Source organism: Schistocerca gregaria, chromosome 5 (genome assembly GCF_023897955.1).
Source record: "Schistocerca gregaria isolate iqSchGreg1 chromosome 5, iqSchGreg1.2, whole genome shotgun sequence".
Taxonomy (NCBI): Eukaryota; Metazoa; Arthropoda; class Insecta; order Orthoptera; family Acrididae; genus Schistocerca; species Schistocerca gregaria.
The window spans coordinates 121,627,891-121,645,157 of record NC_064924.1 but is presented as its reverse complement, the minus strand read 5'-3'; the positions used below and the strand labels follow the sequence as shown (position 1 = coordinate 121,645,157).

Sequence of the window (17,267 nt, the reverse complement as noted above, 5' to 3'; positions counted from 1 at the left end):
ATTTCAGTTTTCAATTCATCGATGGATTTCTGACGGTTGCTTTCGCTGCACGCCAGAAGAAAAAGTCAGGTGGTGTTAGGTCAGGCGATCGTGGAGACCAAAGTCCCTGTGAAATTATGCGATCACCAAAAACATCAGCAAGCAGTGGCATTGAAACGCAAGCTGTATGCGCGGTTGCACCAACTTGTTGAAAATAACCGTTCAGTGTTTCACTTAACACAAGTTCTCCTAAAATTGGTTCAGAAATTCACTGCGCTATCATTGTGCGTTTATTGTTTCACTGAAAAATATGGACCCACAATCCGTCGTCTAGAAATTGCAATCAAAACTCCTATTTTTTTCAGAATGAAGTGGTTCCTCATGAAAACACAATGGATTTGTAGAACTCCACATAAGAGAATTTTACGAGTTCATGCCTCATCAGTGAAAAACGTTTAATTAAGAATATCCCTTCCATTTTGTTGAACGAAATTTTTGAACTATAGACAATAATGAAGTCCTTTGCCATGATCAATATTTTTCAGTTCTTGCACGACTCACTTTGTATGGGAAAAGTTCTAATTTTTTCCTTACAGCTGTTTGAGCCGTTCCGACACTAACATTGATTTCCTGGGCGAGTTTTCTTCCTGATTAGTTCGGACTCATGGAAATTTTATCGGAAATATCGAGTAATTTATCCTCAGACAAAACGCTAGGACTACCACTTCTCGGTGCATCTGTCACTGAACCCGTACATCGAATTTTGTTCATCAAATCTCGCACAGTATCGCGATGCGGGAGTGTTGTCTCCGGGAAAACTGAATTAAATGTTTGACGAACTGAACTGTGTTTACCGCCAGCTTTGAACACTTGTTCAACTAAAAACACACATTCTTCAATGGTTAGCATTTTAACAGTGATAAAAACGAAACAAACGATCAAAGGAACTAAACTTAAAACTGGCTGAGATAAACAAAACAGTGAAATGCTGGGAGAGTCCACTTGAAGGGAAGTGACCCAGGCAGGCGAACAATCATACGGCACTGCGGAGAGACTTTTTGAACACCCCATATTTAATAGAACTTCCTCACCCTCGTTACCTACAATATCATTCATCTTTACTACACGTCCTTCTTTTGATTTTGCAAGCTGAAATACATCTTGCGTGTCTAAGAAGTCAGAGGTCTCTTGGGGTATTTTCTCGCTAATAATTGGTTCATTCATTTTACTTTCAGTTTTCCTACCACTTCTAAGTAACATTAACTATATACAACAGTATTCTATTACATTTGCTTACTTTGAAAATTGTATATTTTACTGGGAGGGGTGATGCTCTGCTGCCTCGCCGTGCATCTAACTCCGGACTTCAGCTAGAGCACTTCCAGCACACCCTAGCTCTGCTGCTGTACTGTGCTTAGTTTCTATCAAGCGACGCCGTCGCGCTGCGTTCTTCCTTAGGTTAAGTGGCTTGCCTTGTCACGACGGACGTCGCTTTTTGCTTTTTCCTGCTACGATTCTTCTGGAGCAAATTTTATTTTTCGCTATGCGATCCTTATGACTTTTCGTGACACACTTCCTACATTACTTGACTCACACAGTTTTAATGTTACACACTGCAAGCGCTTCTCACATTTATTGTTCACTTCCAGCTTCTTTTCTCATCACGTTTTTCATCGAAATTACCCTTCGTATCCACTACAATTGTCCACTGTTATCTAACCAAATTTGCGGAAAATTCGTCTCCCCACAAGAGATGCCAAGCGCAAGAACACCCCACTCGTACCAACCCTTCAGAAATGTCTCAGCTTAGCCTATGAGTCCGTAAATGGTGCTATAAGGGCCGTACAGTATATCTGGCCACGCTTTCGCACCCGAGTTTTGCGATAATTAAGCCAGTCGGTCCCTAAACTGATTTAGTGAGCCACCGCGTAGAAATTCTTACTACCTGTTATGTGGCGATTCTATCATAGACCCTGTCAGAGCCGCTGGTTCCTGAAAGTGCAATACTATTGTCTTTGTTTTACATAATGAAACATTTAAGAAACACCAAAACATGAACGTGTTCGCACTGGTTATGAGGTAATTACATTGATGCTCATAAATTAAGGATAATGCTGATACATGGCGAAACAACGCTCAGATGTGTGTTGGTTCATGTCAGAGTGCGGTGCAGCGAGTAAGTTTGCAAACGTTTTCAGACGTGCTAAAGTTGACTGTGTGTTAAAAATGGCTCAGAGAACACATATTGATGACGTTATGTGGGGTAGAATACTAGGGCGACTGGAGGCTGGTCAAACACAGGAGGTCGTAACACGGGCCCTACGTGTGCCACAAAGTGTGATCTCAAGATTACGGCAACGATTCCAGCAGACAGGAAACGTGTCCAGGCTCTACAGTACGGGACATCCACAGTGTAGAACATCACAAGAAGACGGATATCTCACCGTCAGTGCCCTCAGACGGCCACGGAGTACCGCAGGTAGCCTTACTCGGCTGCAGGTAGCCTTACACGGAACCTTACGGTAGCCACTGGAACAGCCTTACTCGCAACATTACTGCAGCCACTGGAACATCTGTCTCCAGACACACAGTCTACAGACGACTGTACAGACATGGTTTATTCACCCGGAGACCTGCAAGGTGCATTCCACTGACCCCTGTCAAGAAGACAGTGCATGGAAGAATGGTCCCAGGTTATGTTCACGGACGAGTCCAGGCATAGTCTGAACAGTGATTCTCGCCGGGTTTTCATCTGCCGTGAACCAGGAACCAGATAGCAACCCCTTAATGTCCTTAAAGGGACCTGTATGGAGGTCGTGGTTTGATGGTGTGAGGTGAGATTATGATTGGTGCACGTACACCCCTGCATGTTTTTGACAGAATAACCTAACAGGTCAGGTGTATCGAGACGTCATTTTGCACCAGTATGTCCGCCTTTTCAGGGGTGTAGTAGGTCTGACCTTCCTCCTGATGGATGACGCCACATAGCATCGTGGAGGATTACCTTGAAATAGAAGACATAAGGCAAATGGAGTGGCCTGCCTGTTCTCCAGACCTAAGCCCCCTCGACCACGTCTGGGATGCTCTCGGTCGACGTATCGCTGCATGTCTTCAAACCCCTACCACACTTCAGGTGCTCCGATACTCACTGGTGCAAGAATGGGAGGCTATATCCCAGCAGTTGCTCGACGACCTGATCCAGAGTATGCCAACACGTTGTGCATGGTGGTCATATCCCATGTTGATGTCGGGGTACATCCGCAGGAAACAGTGGCGTTTTGTAGCACATGTGTTTCGGGACGGCGTTCTCGACTTACCGCCAAAACCGTGGAATTACATATCTGTATCGTGTGTATTTCAATGAATTCGAAAGTAACGTTCTATGTACTGACTTGGCAGAAAATCCTAAGAAATTTTGGTCCTATGTCAAAGCGGTAGGTGGATCAAAACAAAATGTCCAGACACTCTGTGACCAAAATGGTACTGAAACAGAGGATGACAGACTAAAGGCCGAATTACTAAATGTCTTCTTCCAAAGCTGTTTCACAGAGGAAGACTGCACTGTGCTTCCTTCTCTAGATTGTCGCACAGTTGACAAAATGGTAGATATCGAAGTAGACGACAGAGGGATAGAGAAACAATTAAAATCGCTCAAAAGAGGAAAGGCCGCTGGTCCTGATGGGATACCAGTTCGATTTTACACAGAGTACGCGAAGGAACTTGCCCCCCTTCTTGCAGCGGTGTACCGTAGGTCTCTAGAAGAGCGAAGCGTTCCAAAGGATTGGAAAAGGGCACAGGTCATCCCCGTTCTCAAGAAGGGACGTCGAACAGATGTGCAGAACTATAGACCTATATCTCTAACGCCGATCAGTTGTAGAATTTTGGAACACGTATTATGTTCGAGTATAATGTCTTTTCTGGAGACTAGAAATCTACTCTGTAGGAATCAGCATGGGTTTCGAAAAAGACGATCGTGTGAAACCCAGCTCGCGCTATTCGTCCACGAGACTCAGAGGGCCTTAGACACGGGTTCACAGGTAGATGCCGTGTTTCTTGACTTCCGCAAGGCGTTTGACACAGTTCCCCATAGTCGTTTAATGAACAAAGTAAGAGCATACGGACTATCAGATCAATTGTGTGATTGGATTGAGGAGTTCCTAGATAACAGAACGCAGCACGTCATTCTCAATGGAGAGAAGTCTTCCGAAGTAAGAGTGATTTCAGGTGTGCCGCAGGGGAGTGTCATAGGACCGTTGCTATTCACAATATACATAAATGACCTGGTGGATGACATCGGAAGTTCACTGAGGCTTTTTGCAGATGATGCTGTGGTGTATCGAGAGGTTGCAACAATGAAAAATTGTACTGAAATGCAGGAGGATCTGCAGCGAATTGACGCATGGTGCACGGAATGGCAATTGAATCTCAATGTAGCGAAGTGTAATGTGATGCGAATACATAGAAAGATAGGTCCCTTATCATTTAGCTACAAAATAGTAGGTCAGCAACTGGAAGCAGTTAATTCCATAAATTATCTGGGAGTACGCATTAGGAGTGATTTAAAATGGAATGATCATATAAAGTTGATCGTCGGTAAAGCAGATGCCAGACTGAGATTCATTGGAAGAATCCTAAGGAAATGCAATCCGACAACAAAGGAAGTAGGTTACAGTACGCTTGTTCGCCCAATGCTTGAATACTGCTCAGCAGTGTGGGATCCGCACCAGGTAGGGTTGATAGAAGAGATAGAGAAGATCCAACGGAGAGCAGCGCGCTTCCTTACAGGATCATTTAGTAATTGCGAAAGCGTTACGGAGATGATAGATAAACTCCAGTGGAAGACTCTGCAGGAGAGACGCTCAGTAGCTCGGTACGGGCTTTTGTTGAAGTTTCGAGAACATACCTTCACCGAAGAGTCAAGCAGTATATTGCTCCCTCCTACGTATATCTCGCGAAGAGACCATGAGGATAAAATCAGAGAGATTAGAGCCCACACAGAAGCATACCGACAATCCTTCTTTCCACGTACAATACGAGACTGGAATAGAAGGGAGAACCGATAGAGGTACTCAGGGTACCCTCCGCCACACACCGTCAGGTGGCTTGCGGAGTACGGATGTAGATGTAGATGTAGATATTCCCTATGTGCCTATGCTGATAGCGCCAGTTTTGTGTAGTGCCACGTTGTGTGGCACCACATTCTGCAATTATCCTTAATTTATGATCATGAGTGTATTAACGGTACGAGAGCGTGGTCTACCGCATGGCTAGATCGAAAGGTATCCCGTCGATGACTGCCAACGATGACGCACACTCTTAACTTGAGCGTACAATCGGTGTAGTTCGTATAAGATCGTGCACCTTCGGTTATGTCAAAGTTATTCATTTGTTTATTAATATCAAAGTTTCCTGGAATTGTAAAATTACTGAAAATTTATGACCCGTGGACTGCTCCTAATGCCTGAGCGGCAAATCGCAACTTTTGTTAGTAAATATTTATGGGCCGGTCGGTTCTAGGCGCTACAGTCTGGAACAGCGCGACCGGTACGGTCACATGTTCGAATCCTGCCTCGGGCATGGATGTGTGTGATGTCCTTAGGTTATTTAGGTTTAAAATAGTTCTAAGTTCTAGGGGACTGATGATCTCAGAAGTTAAGTCCCATAGTGCTCAGAGCCATTTGAACCATTTCAAATATTTATGAATAACACTTACCTGATTCGCACCGGAATACATGTACTTTCCCCACGTACCGGTCTGCAACAGTACGACCGATCTCTACATCGGCACCTCATCTCACCGGCTCTGAAAGCGCCAGATGGCCAACCGCCACTTCTAGTCGACGTGATAACCTGCTGCTTGCTGTTTATTCCGCACGTACTGCAGAACTGATACATTCACTTCAAAAATGGCTCTGAGCGCTATGCGACTTAATATCTGTGGTCATCAGTCGCCTAGAACTTAGAACTAATTAAACCTAACTAACCGAAGGACATCACACACATCCATGCCCGAGGCAGGATTCGAACCTGCGACCGTAGCAGTCGCGCGGTTCCGGACTGAGCGCCTAGAGCCGCGAGACCACCGCGGCCGGCATACATTCACTTCACGTATGAAAATAGCGAAACTGGAAATCAAGCAAAATGCGATCTTATCCGCGAATAATGGGTACATTTCACATCCCCCTTAGTAATTTCTTTTCAAAACTGAGATTTTTTCGTTCAGACGAAATCGGAATTTTGGAAACATTAGAAAAGCGGTATCTCTGCTGTTAGGATCAGCCTTTACGCCATAAATAACTTTATTTTGTTCCAGTTACTTTAAATATTCTTATCTCTGGATGTACGTTGCGTTTATTTTTGGTAGACTTGGATGTTACGGTAGTCAGTCCGGTTACAGCAAAGTTGCGGCTACTAATCGCTGTATCTATCATGATGATCACTCTTTGCTCAGGATTTTTAGTTGTTAAGAGGTTGCGCATGATTTCGCAACCGTTTACACTTCGAGTGGGCTCCTGAACTAATTGTTCAAAATAATTTTCTGAGAAAGCGTTCAGTACTATTTCAGAAGACTTTTTATGCCTACCGCCTGCTTTAAACATGTAGTTTTGCCAACTTATCGAAGGTAGATTGGAGCCACGATCAACTATAATTATATGAGTGTGGTACCTGTTTGAAAATAAGACTCAAGTTTTCTTTGAACTGTTCAGCAACTATATTTCTGAGTCAGGGAATCGGTAAAAGGACAAATTATCAATTTATTCCGGTTGCGAAGTATAGCGTGTACTGTACTAACTTACAGGAACTATCTATTTCGATTTCACTGCAAGGTAAAGTACGTCTAACAGCAATAACACCCCACCATTAACTCAATTTAACCTGTCCTTTCTGAACACGGTTAGGTTCTTTGTAAAAATTTCGGCTGTACTTACTTCCAGCTTCGCCCGCATTCTGTAAATATAGAAATTTGAGCTTCAGTGTTTTCTGTTGGTGCTTGGAGCTCCGGTTCTTTCCCCTGGCAGCTACGACGACTTACAACTACAATACCGATTGTTGCTAGGGGTATCTACCTGCGTTTGTCATTCACCCTTTTAGACTGACACCTTTCTGTAGTTTCGCGAGACCCTCTGGCCTAAAAAACTGCCCAGTCCCCTTTACACAGCCCCCGCTACCCGTGTATCCGCTTCCTGTGTGTAGTGGACCTCTCACCTAGTAAACGGACCCCAGAAACCGACCACTCTGTTGCTTAAGTCGAGGAATCTGCAGCCCGCACGGTCGCACGGCCGTCTGAACCTCTGAGTCAGACCCATCCCATGGTTCCATAACAAAGGTCTATATCGTTGGTACAGAGATGAGCCACCACATTCAGTTGTCCCCACCTTGTGCTCTTCATGGTATCCAGAAACATCCTTCATACATCTGGAATGACTCCTCCCAGTATGCACATAGAATATACTTTGGCTTCCTTCCCCTCCTTGGGAGCCATATCTCTAATGGGCTCCATTATGTGCCTAATTATGGAGATCCCAACTACCAGTAGACCCACCCTCTGTGAATGCCCAAACCTTATGGGTCGAGAGGCTTCATATGGAGCAGGGAGAGAGACTGCATCTGCCTCAGAGGCGTCAGACACAAATAGCACCTGAAATTTGTTCCTCAGATGAACTGGGAAGGCCCTCTGATTGGTCTCTCGGAAAATCTTTTGCTGCATGCCACACCTCGGAACGACCTCACACTCCACCACATGTGAGGCGTCATCCTCAGGGCAGCCACACAGGATGTGCTGAACTTTCCTCAGATCCCCATGTGTGGGCCCCCAGTGTGATGCCCATTGATAGCAGGTTCAAGCTGTCCGAGTGAAGCTAACAGTGAATTGTAGCGAGCCAGGCTGGTCAAGGCCACTATGGGTCAGTGAGTCCTGTGTTGGTGTGTGAGTGGTCAGCTGCTAGTAACACAACAGTATCTGCAGTGATATTTTATTGCCAGGCGGACTACAAAGAGTAATGTAACTCTCTTGTAGTGTCGTGCACTCCCCACGACTCATAGAGGGACGAACGCAAAGTGAGTCAGGAGATGCAGCACTCTCAGTGCTCTTGACTCACTCAGCTCGCATCTCACTTTCTTAAATCTGTGACTCTCCATCCTGTTTCATCTCTGTCAGATATTGTTCTTTGTAATAATAATGGCATCTATGTTACATAATGATTTTTACATACATGATAATGCATTTATATATTCCTCGTTTTTACCTATTTATTTAACCTTATCAGGTTAATGCTTTCAGGATTCCTCTTATATTGGACCACAGTCTGAGATGTAGTTACAGAAGTTTTTACATCAGTTATTTAAAAAAATCATAATATTTTTAATATAAAGTGTCTGCTTTGTTCCTGCTGCATGCGTTAAACGCTTGTCTTTTACACTCTCTTGGTTGAAATTATTGATCTCTCCACCTTTTCCTTGGTCTTCTTAAAGTTCTTCTGCCCTCTGGGTAATAATTCACCATTAATTTAGGCACCTGTCGTCTTTCATCCTTGCGACATAGTCCTTCCAGCTCTTTTTGTTTTACTTCATCTGGTCATTCATGTTATTCACTCCGATATATTCTCTGAAGTTAAAATTAATCTCTTGTCAGACAATGTGTACCCGTTTAATCTTTTTAAGAATCGCATTTCCTGTGCTTGTATTCTACATACATTTCTTTTTGTTACAGTCAGAGATTCATTTGCACATGTCATAGCTGCTACTGACATCGCTTTGTAGAACATAGATAGCGTTTCCTTTTCTACTTTAGTTCTGAGTGTTCTAGAGTTGTTCCACCATGTAATTAAATATTTCTGCTTTCTTTAGTATGTCCATTTCTGCCATAAATGAAATAGTACTTCCTAAGAAGTCGAACGACTTTACTTTTATGGTCATTTATTATTGTTTTACTGGGCATTATACAAAGAAGCTGTTGCGGATAAAATATGAGCAGCTCTTTCTATTGTTTTCTCGCTGTCAGTAATCGCAATCTGATCGCAAGGAAAAAGTAATGTCATTTTGTTGAGGTCAGGAGTATGAAGACTTAATTTATTTATTCATTGCGCTAGAATGACGTCAGTATAAGTATTAAAAAGAATCTGAAAGAAACTGCATCCTTGTCTTACTCTCGATGCACTCAAGGTACATTTCATGAGCAAGATTCAACTAAAGTCTTACCTTTGGAGTGCTTACATTTCGGAGAAAGACACCCGAAGAACACATCTGACATTGGGTAAAGATTGTTAATGCCAATAACAAATCATGTTTCGGATATAAAGTTAGTTACCATGTTTCTGAAACTTTCTTGCTTTGCACATTCTGTATCTCTTGTTGTACAACACATAGTTAAGAAGTCCATATATAAGACCCGCGACGAGCTCAAAAGAGCTGTTATGTTTTTCAAACAGAGTCCGTTTGCATGATGAAACTTTCCACAATACAAGAAAATTAAGAGAAAAGGTCCACTGAATCTGAAACAACACGTCCCAATCAGATGGACCTCTTTTAACGAGATGTTGCAGATATTTCTTTCAAGTAAAGTTCCCATAATTTTTTGTCTTGCTATTCTGGAAGCAAAAGCGATAACTTTAAACTTATAGGATACAAACTGGGAGATAATCAACTGTCTATGTAGATTTTTAAAGTTTCCGAAGAGATAACAGAATATATGTCCTCACAGAATAGAGTCTCACTCGCAAAAATGATAATCTTGCCGAGATTAATGGAATAATAACTAAAATCTTTGAAGACAAAAATAAAGGATGTCCTCTGAAATAGATTCATTGATTAATAACTTGCTTAAAGGGTTGCCAGAAAAGTTTGGGGCTATCTCCAGCAACGAACTTATTAGCGAGGCAAATTGCTCGATCCCCTCCTCAAAAAACAAGAATTTAGAGATGACATAACATTCCAGGACTGCTACACGTAACTTACTGCAAAAATGAAAGCGCTGATTGTTCAACAAGAACGAAGACACCTAATTTATCAAACAATTACCATAATAAAGCATCAGAATTCTTCAGCTTAGGCGGAATTTAGCGACACTATCAGTCAGCTAGAAGAAAGTGACAACCTAGGACACGCAGCGTTTGTGGAACTTGACAAATATGTGTCTAAGACGGTTTTGCCTAGAAAACAGCTATCTCTTAAACTGGTTAGAAACCAGAAAATTGCAGGATCTGAAAATATTATGTATTCTAGCTGCGGCAGTTCCCTGTGAGCTTATCTTTTCAAGCACAGAACAAATATACACTGAGAAAGGAAACCGACTCGCTTAAAGTAAAATAGATAAAATTTTATTTCTAAATCATCATACTGATAACTTTTCTTTCTTTGGTACCTATATTTCATACTGATGGTCAATGATGACTGTAGACACATAATTACAGTTATATTATATTCTTATATTGTTTCCAGTAAAAGTGTAAAAATAACAATAACCAGTTTAATTCCTAAAATTTTCTCACTTGATAAAAATATTTAGTAATTTGTAATGTTTTTAATTTTTATAGCAGAGGAACCACATAACTTTTAAAACTCAAAACTTGTAGGGAGATAACATAAACGTATTACTCCTCTTTCTCTATTCTTTCAAAACAGGGCCACATAGGTTAAAAATACAAAAAGGGAGGGTCCGTTCCTTTTATTTATTTTTGTTAATGAATGGTGTAAGTGGTGACTTATCAAAAAGAGCTAGTTTATTCCAGTGAGTAAACATTTGATATCTGAAAACAGTGGTTTAGCCCACTTTTACTTTAGTTGTGAGTTGATATATGGGACGTTGCACAGCCGATGTGAGATGGAAGGCCTACAGCTTACTGCCCCAGGACGTACCACGCTTACCAGTGGTGTATCATTTGTTGCAGCTTCCATACTCCTCTTCGAGTATGAGGACGAGGTACGCGCTTGGGACGTTTCTACAGATGAGACGTACGACGTGGTGCCGAAGGAGGCAAGTATTACAAGGCGTTTACCTTGCACAAAAGTGCTTCTAGATTGGGAGACGTAGTTGTAAGCTGCAGAAGGCGACGGCGCTCTGTCACTTCGTTCACAGCTTACACAGCAGTAGAAGAAGAAATATCAATTTGGCTAGAAACGTTTAGCTTTCTGATGATTCCTCAACAATTTGTGTGAAATGTTTTATTATGATTTCTTAGTAAATGACCTCGATTTATACACATAACGTTCGGTTTTTACACAAAATAAGCGTTTATGATGTATGATTTTTGCTTAAGACAGTACAGATACTGAATCAGAATCAACACAACTATCATAATATATTAGAAAACGTTGGTTATAGAGAAAGTTCTTGTAATGAATTAGATATTAACTTTCTGCTGTTGCAAAATTATCATCATGCATTGAATTTTAAATCTGAGAACCAACATGCACACACTCTTTCAACTCATGGAAATATTTCTGGAAGGATATTGAAGTTTATTTTATGCAGTTTGGCTTGAAATTCTCCCTTTTCAAAGCAAGGTCCAAACATTCCTTCATACTTCACAGTAGGGAGGCTGAGTGGGCTCTGAAACAAAAGGTCCATTTTCCTCCTCCTGTAAACAAATCGGCCGCTTACCCTAGTTCCCTTTATGTAAACAAACCAATCATTTGGGCTCCTAGTTTTGTTTCTTCGGAATCTACACTCCTGGAAATGGAAAAAAGAACACATTGACACCGGTGTGTCAGACCCACCATACTTGCTCCGGACACTGCGAGAGGGCTGTACAAGCAATGATCACACGCACGGCACAACGGACACACCAGGAACCGCGGTGTTGGCCGTCGAATGGCGCTAGCTGCACAGCATTTGTGCACCGCCGCCGTCAGCGTGAGCCAGTTTGCCGTGGCATACGGAGCTCCATCGCAGTCTTTAACACTGGTAGCATGCCGCGACAGCGTGGACGTGAACCGTATGTGCAGTTGACGGACTTTGAGCGAGGGCGTATAGTGGGCATGCGGGAGGCCGGGTGGACGTACCGCCGAATTGCTCAACACGTGGGGCGTGAGGTCTCCACAGTACATCGATGTTGTCGCCAGTGGTCGGCGGAAGGTGCACGTGCCCGTCGACCTGGGACCGGACCGCAGCTACGCACGGATGCACGCCAAGACCGTAGGATCCTACGCAGTGCCGTAGGGGACCGCACCGCCACTTCCCAGGAAATTAGGGACACTGTTGCTCCTGGGGTATCGGCGAGGACCATTCGCAACCGTCTCCATGAAGCTGGGCTACGGTCCCGCACACCGTTAGGCCGTCTTCCGCTCACGCCCCAACATCGTGCAGCCCGCCTCCAGTGGTGTCGCGACAGGCGTGAATGGAGGGACGAATGGAGACGTGTCATCTTCAGCGATGAGAGTCGCTTCTGCCTTGGTGCCAATGATGGTAGTATGCGTGTTTGGCGCCGTGCAGGTGAGCCCCACAATCAGGACTGCATACGACTGAGGCACACAGGGCCAACACCCGGCATCATGGTGTGGGGAGCGATCTCCTACACTGGCCGTACACCTCTGGTGATCGTCGAGGGGACACTGAATAGTGCACGGTACATCCAAACCGTCATCGAACCCATCGTTCTACCATTCCTAGACCGGCAAGGGAACTTGCTGTTCCAACAGGACTATGCACGTCCGCATGTATCCCGTGCCACCCAACGTGCTTTAGAAGGTGTAAGTCAACTACCCTGGCCAGCAAGATCTCCGGATCTGTCCCCCATTGAGCATGTTTGGGACTGGATGAAGCGTCGTCTCACGCGGTCTGCACGTCCAGCACGAACGCTGGTCCAACTGAGGCGCCAGATGGAAATGACATGGCAAGCCGTTCCATAGGACTACATCCAGCATCTCTACGATCGTCTCCATGGGAGAATAGCAGCCTGCATTGCTGCGAAAGGTGGATATACACGGTACTAGTGCCGACCTTGTGCATGCTCTGTTGCCTGTGTCTATGTGCCTGTGGTTCTGTGAGTGTGATCATGTGATGTATCTGACCCCAGGAATGTGTCAATAAAGTTTCCCCTTCCTGGGACAATGAATACACGGTGTTCTTATTTCAATTTCCAGGAGTGTAATTAATGACCCACAACTGTCACTTCAGTTACCACAATTCATGGCTCAAGATGGCCATTAAGTGGTGCCCTTGTGCTCATTTCTGTACAGCTGTCAAATTGCTTTTAGTCTGATCTTAATTATCACAAATTATGATCAGAAATTGTCGATGCGCCCTCCCCATTCCTATAGCGCATTCCTATTTGGAATCCCCCCCCCCCCCCCCCGCCCCACCAGTTGCCCCCCCCCCCCCCGTCCTTACTGACACCAGTCTTCAGCTAGTCAGAATCATGAGACGGGACTTAGCAGACGTACGTATTCTGTCCGTACCTCGGTCAATTGGCAGCAATGCTTGCAGAAACAAATTCAGCTGATAGTCGCAGTTTCGTTTTTTTTTCGCAGTTTCGAGTAGAGTATTGTACCGAATAGTGTTTGCTGCAATGTATGACACTGTTTACAGTTTTGTGGCTATTTACTACAGTTCTACCGATTTTCTCCTGCTTTTCAAGACGACTCAATTTCCACAGTGTCATATTTTAACAAATACACCAATCAATTCCTGCAATGCATTATTTAACTAACAATTGCACTCCTGCTATGTACCTCCTGCAAGTGAACCACCTCTATTACTATTTACAGTTTTAGGGGAATTCATTCCAATTTTGTTGATTTTGTCTCAGTATCCCAAAGACACACAGGACCATAAAAAGCTAAATAATTAGAACAGTATGACACCAGTACCCGACATTAAACAAACCGCACAATGCATTATATAAGAAAAAAAACACTCTTGCTAAGCACCAAGTCTATGTTTCACTGTAAGGAATTTATCCCTGCATTACTAGTGTGCTAAGAAACAGAGATATCGCTATCAGGTTACGAAGAGAAGCCTAACACTATGAGATTCTTCTGGACTAGTAAATAACGGCAGGAACGATTCTACAGAAAGGTATCCCCATTGCTCAGTTACACTAGCATCCCACATCTGTGGTACTATCACTGGGATAGGATGGGGAAGGTAATTACGTCTTTATGAAAAAACAAACAGGGTGTTTATAAATGAATATCGGGGTTTTAACGCTTTATAATATTTATTACATTAAACTTCCAGTTGTAAATAATGATATGTCAAATGAAAGAGCAACTCAAAAAGTTGGGTTTGGCACCACTGTGCATGTGCAACGCGCAATGTTTTCGCCGGAATCCGCTAGTCAGCGATAGTAGCGAAGATGGCGACCAGTGAACAGAAAGCGTTTTGTCTTTTGCAGTTTGCAAAGACCGAATCTGTAGTTACTGTGCAATGTGCGTTCCGGCTGAAGTTAGGTTATGATCCTCCAAGTGAAAATAATATTCGTAGATGTTATCAACAAAGGAAAGAGTACAGAATGATCAAGAGTTAGTGAAGAGATTGTTGAGCGAGTCAGAGAGTCGTATACTCGTAGTCTGAAGAAATCAGTCCAGAAGGCTAGTGGTAAATTACAAGTTCCCATGTCGACTGTTTGGAAAGTTTTAAGAAAACGCGTACAACTACATCCTTACCGTCTACAGTTATTACAGGCTCTAAAGCCCGCAGACCATGGATTACATGCCAACTCCGCAAACGAAATGTTGTTTCATGACAATGAAGATTTTCTGGGTGATGTTATCTTCAGTCTTGAATCGATCTTTCACCTTAGTGGACATGTTAACACTCATAATGTGCGCATCTGGGGCTCAGAAAATCCTCATGAGGTGGTACAAATGCAATGAGATTCCTCTAAAGTGACTGTTCTTTGTGCCATATCCCGATGGAGAGTTTATGGGCCTTTCTTTTTTGGTGAATCTACTGCAACTGGCATTTTTTACCTTGATACACTAGAGCAATGGCTCTTCCCTCAGTTGGAAGAAGATGAAACAGAGAACTTCATTTTCCAGCAAGATGGTGCACCGCCTCAATGGCGTAGTAAAGTACGCAATTGGTTGAACTTCACTATACCCAAGCATTGGATAGGCCGCAAGGCCTTTGGAGCATCATCAAGGATCGTCTGCATGTGCCTCCGCTACCAGCAGACCTCCCTGAATTAAGAAACCAGATTGAAGCAGCTGTTGCTACAATCACTGAAGACACACTTATCAATATTTGGGAAGAACTCGGCTATAGACCTGATGTGTGCCGGGTGACAAATGGTGCTCACATGGAACATTTATAAGGTTCTCGGTAAAACTGTTTGAGTTGTTCTTTCTTTTGACATATCATTTATAACTGTAAGTTTAATATAACAAATATTATAAAGCGTTAACATCCCAATATTAATTTATAGACACCCTGCACTTGCCTGCTGCCCACATTAAGCACACCTCATCGCTGTACTTGGCTGGTGCAGCCCGTCTCTGCACCGCTCAGCACTACAGCCACCACTGGCCACTGCACTGGGGTGGGTGTGGTGGCACAGTGCTCACCGCTTCACATCTGTGAAGGAGGAGACGCAGCGTCAGCCAGCGGCCGGCAGTAGTGGCCGTGACCACATCTTAAATAAGAGAAGTAAAAACTTCCCCTCTCGTGGACACATATGCATGCAGTGGCTTGGGCAACAACCCCCTAAGCTCTGTAAACACCTTCCCACCCACCAACCAACGGACATGTGTATGCTGGCCAGCTAGGAGCAGATGCTTTGTCGTTAATCATCACACCAATCACCACTTTAATTATAAAAAAACTTACTTAGAAATGCGCTTCCAATTTAGCGATGTGCAGTCTGATCCGAAGAATGTGAAACATACAATTTGATGTTAATACGAAGATGTATATAGCACTCGAATCGTACTAGTAGACATTACAATGAGATGTGTATACCCCTCAAATCGTATGCCACATATAAAAAGAAAACTGTAGTAGACACCTTTGAGATGTACACAAGGGATATGCAGTGCGCTGTAACAGCCTCGTCTTTTCGAGGTATTGTAACACAATACCATGTAGAAATCAACATTAACATTTCGACATTACTTAACGTGTTTCGTCTTTTAAGTACAAAGGAATAGAGGCGAAACAATATGATTACAGCAGCGTTTACACCACACAGACAAGTGAGGCAAAGACTGTGTTTTATCCCCACAAAACACTGAAAACACGGGAGATACATAGAGAAAAGGGACTACCATACACCACACTTCTTTACCCTTCCTCTCCACTATAGCTGCATGGTACAGGATCAGTAAGATATTGAACACATGGATGACTTCGAAAGGAGTTCAAAGAAGGGTGAATCGTCTTTGCATTATCGTGAAATGGATGAGAGACTGCCAGGGATGATGCCATTTAAGAACATTTTATATACAAGGGTTATTCGGAAAGTAAGCAACATCGGTCGCGAAATGGAAAATACAGTGAAAATCTAATGAAGCTTTGCACAAATGCATGGGGCACTGTGTCTAGTCAGCCCGTCCATCGCGTCATGTCGCTCTTTCCAGTTCTGAGCTCACAGCGAGAACGCAAAGATGGCTAGAAATCAGCGTCTCCCGCCAAGTATCAGGGCCTGGCGCAAGATTTCGCCTGAAGCTCTGCAATCCACGTAAAATAACTGTCGTGCGGTTCGTTCTACACGTCAATTCTCGGCCACACTCTGCAGGGGCAATGAAGATGCTTCTGCAGTGTTTTCGAGGGGTAGTGTTTGATCACCCACAATACAGCCCGCAATTGGCTACCCCAGAGGTTCATCTCTGCTCAAATGAACCACTGGATATAAAGACAATATTTTGACACAGACAACTAGCTGCAGTCCAGAGTAGAAAATTGTCGAAAAACACTGGCGGCTGTCTTCTATAACGAGGGAACTGAAAAGTTGGCACAACGCTACGACAGATGTCTAAGTCTGAGCGGCGAAAGTGTAGAGAAGTAGCTGGAAGGTGTACCTAACCGTTGCAAATAAAACAGTTTTGATTTTCACTGTGGTTTGCATTTTGCGACATATCGTTCCATACTTTACGAAGAGCCTTCGTATCTTGTTGCTTAGTTGTTGGTGATATTTTCAGAAATGTCACCCTATTAATGTGCCATTACAATTATACAGTTTCTCTGTAGAAGGAAATGTACAGTAATCATTTTCACGTCGTCTCTGCTGAATATAAACGAATAATGATACCTAGACAATATCAGTGCAATAGCAAACTGCATGCAGGTGGGGTCTTCTGTCTCCAATAGAGAAGTTAGCTGGGCATTCCCTTGCTGATTAAACATTTTTTAC

General features: G+C 43.4%; 1 protein-coding gene across 1 annotated transcript in view; it reads left to right on the top strand.

Moving 5' to 3' along the window:
- Window positions 1–17,267, top strand: part of LOC126272474 (venom dipeptidyl peptidase 4-like) — a 274,930-nt gene that overhangs the window by 67,582 nt on the left and 190,081 nt on the right. The window contains exon 3 of the mRNA XM_049975353.1: window positions 10,866–10,951. Coding sequence (XP_049831310.1) covers window positions 10,866–10,951 — 86 coding nt within the window. The remainder of the gene's footprint in view (window positions 1–10,865; window positions 10,952–17,267) is intronic.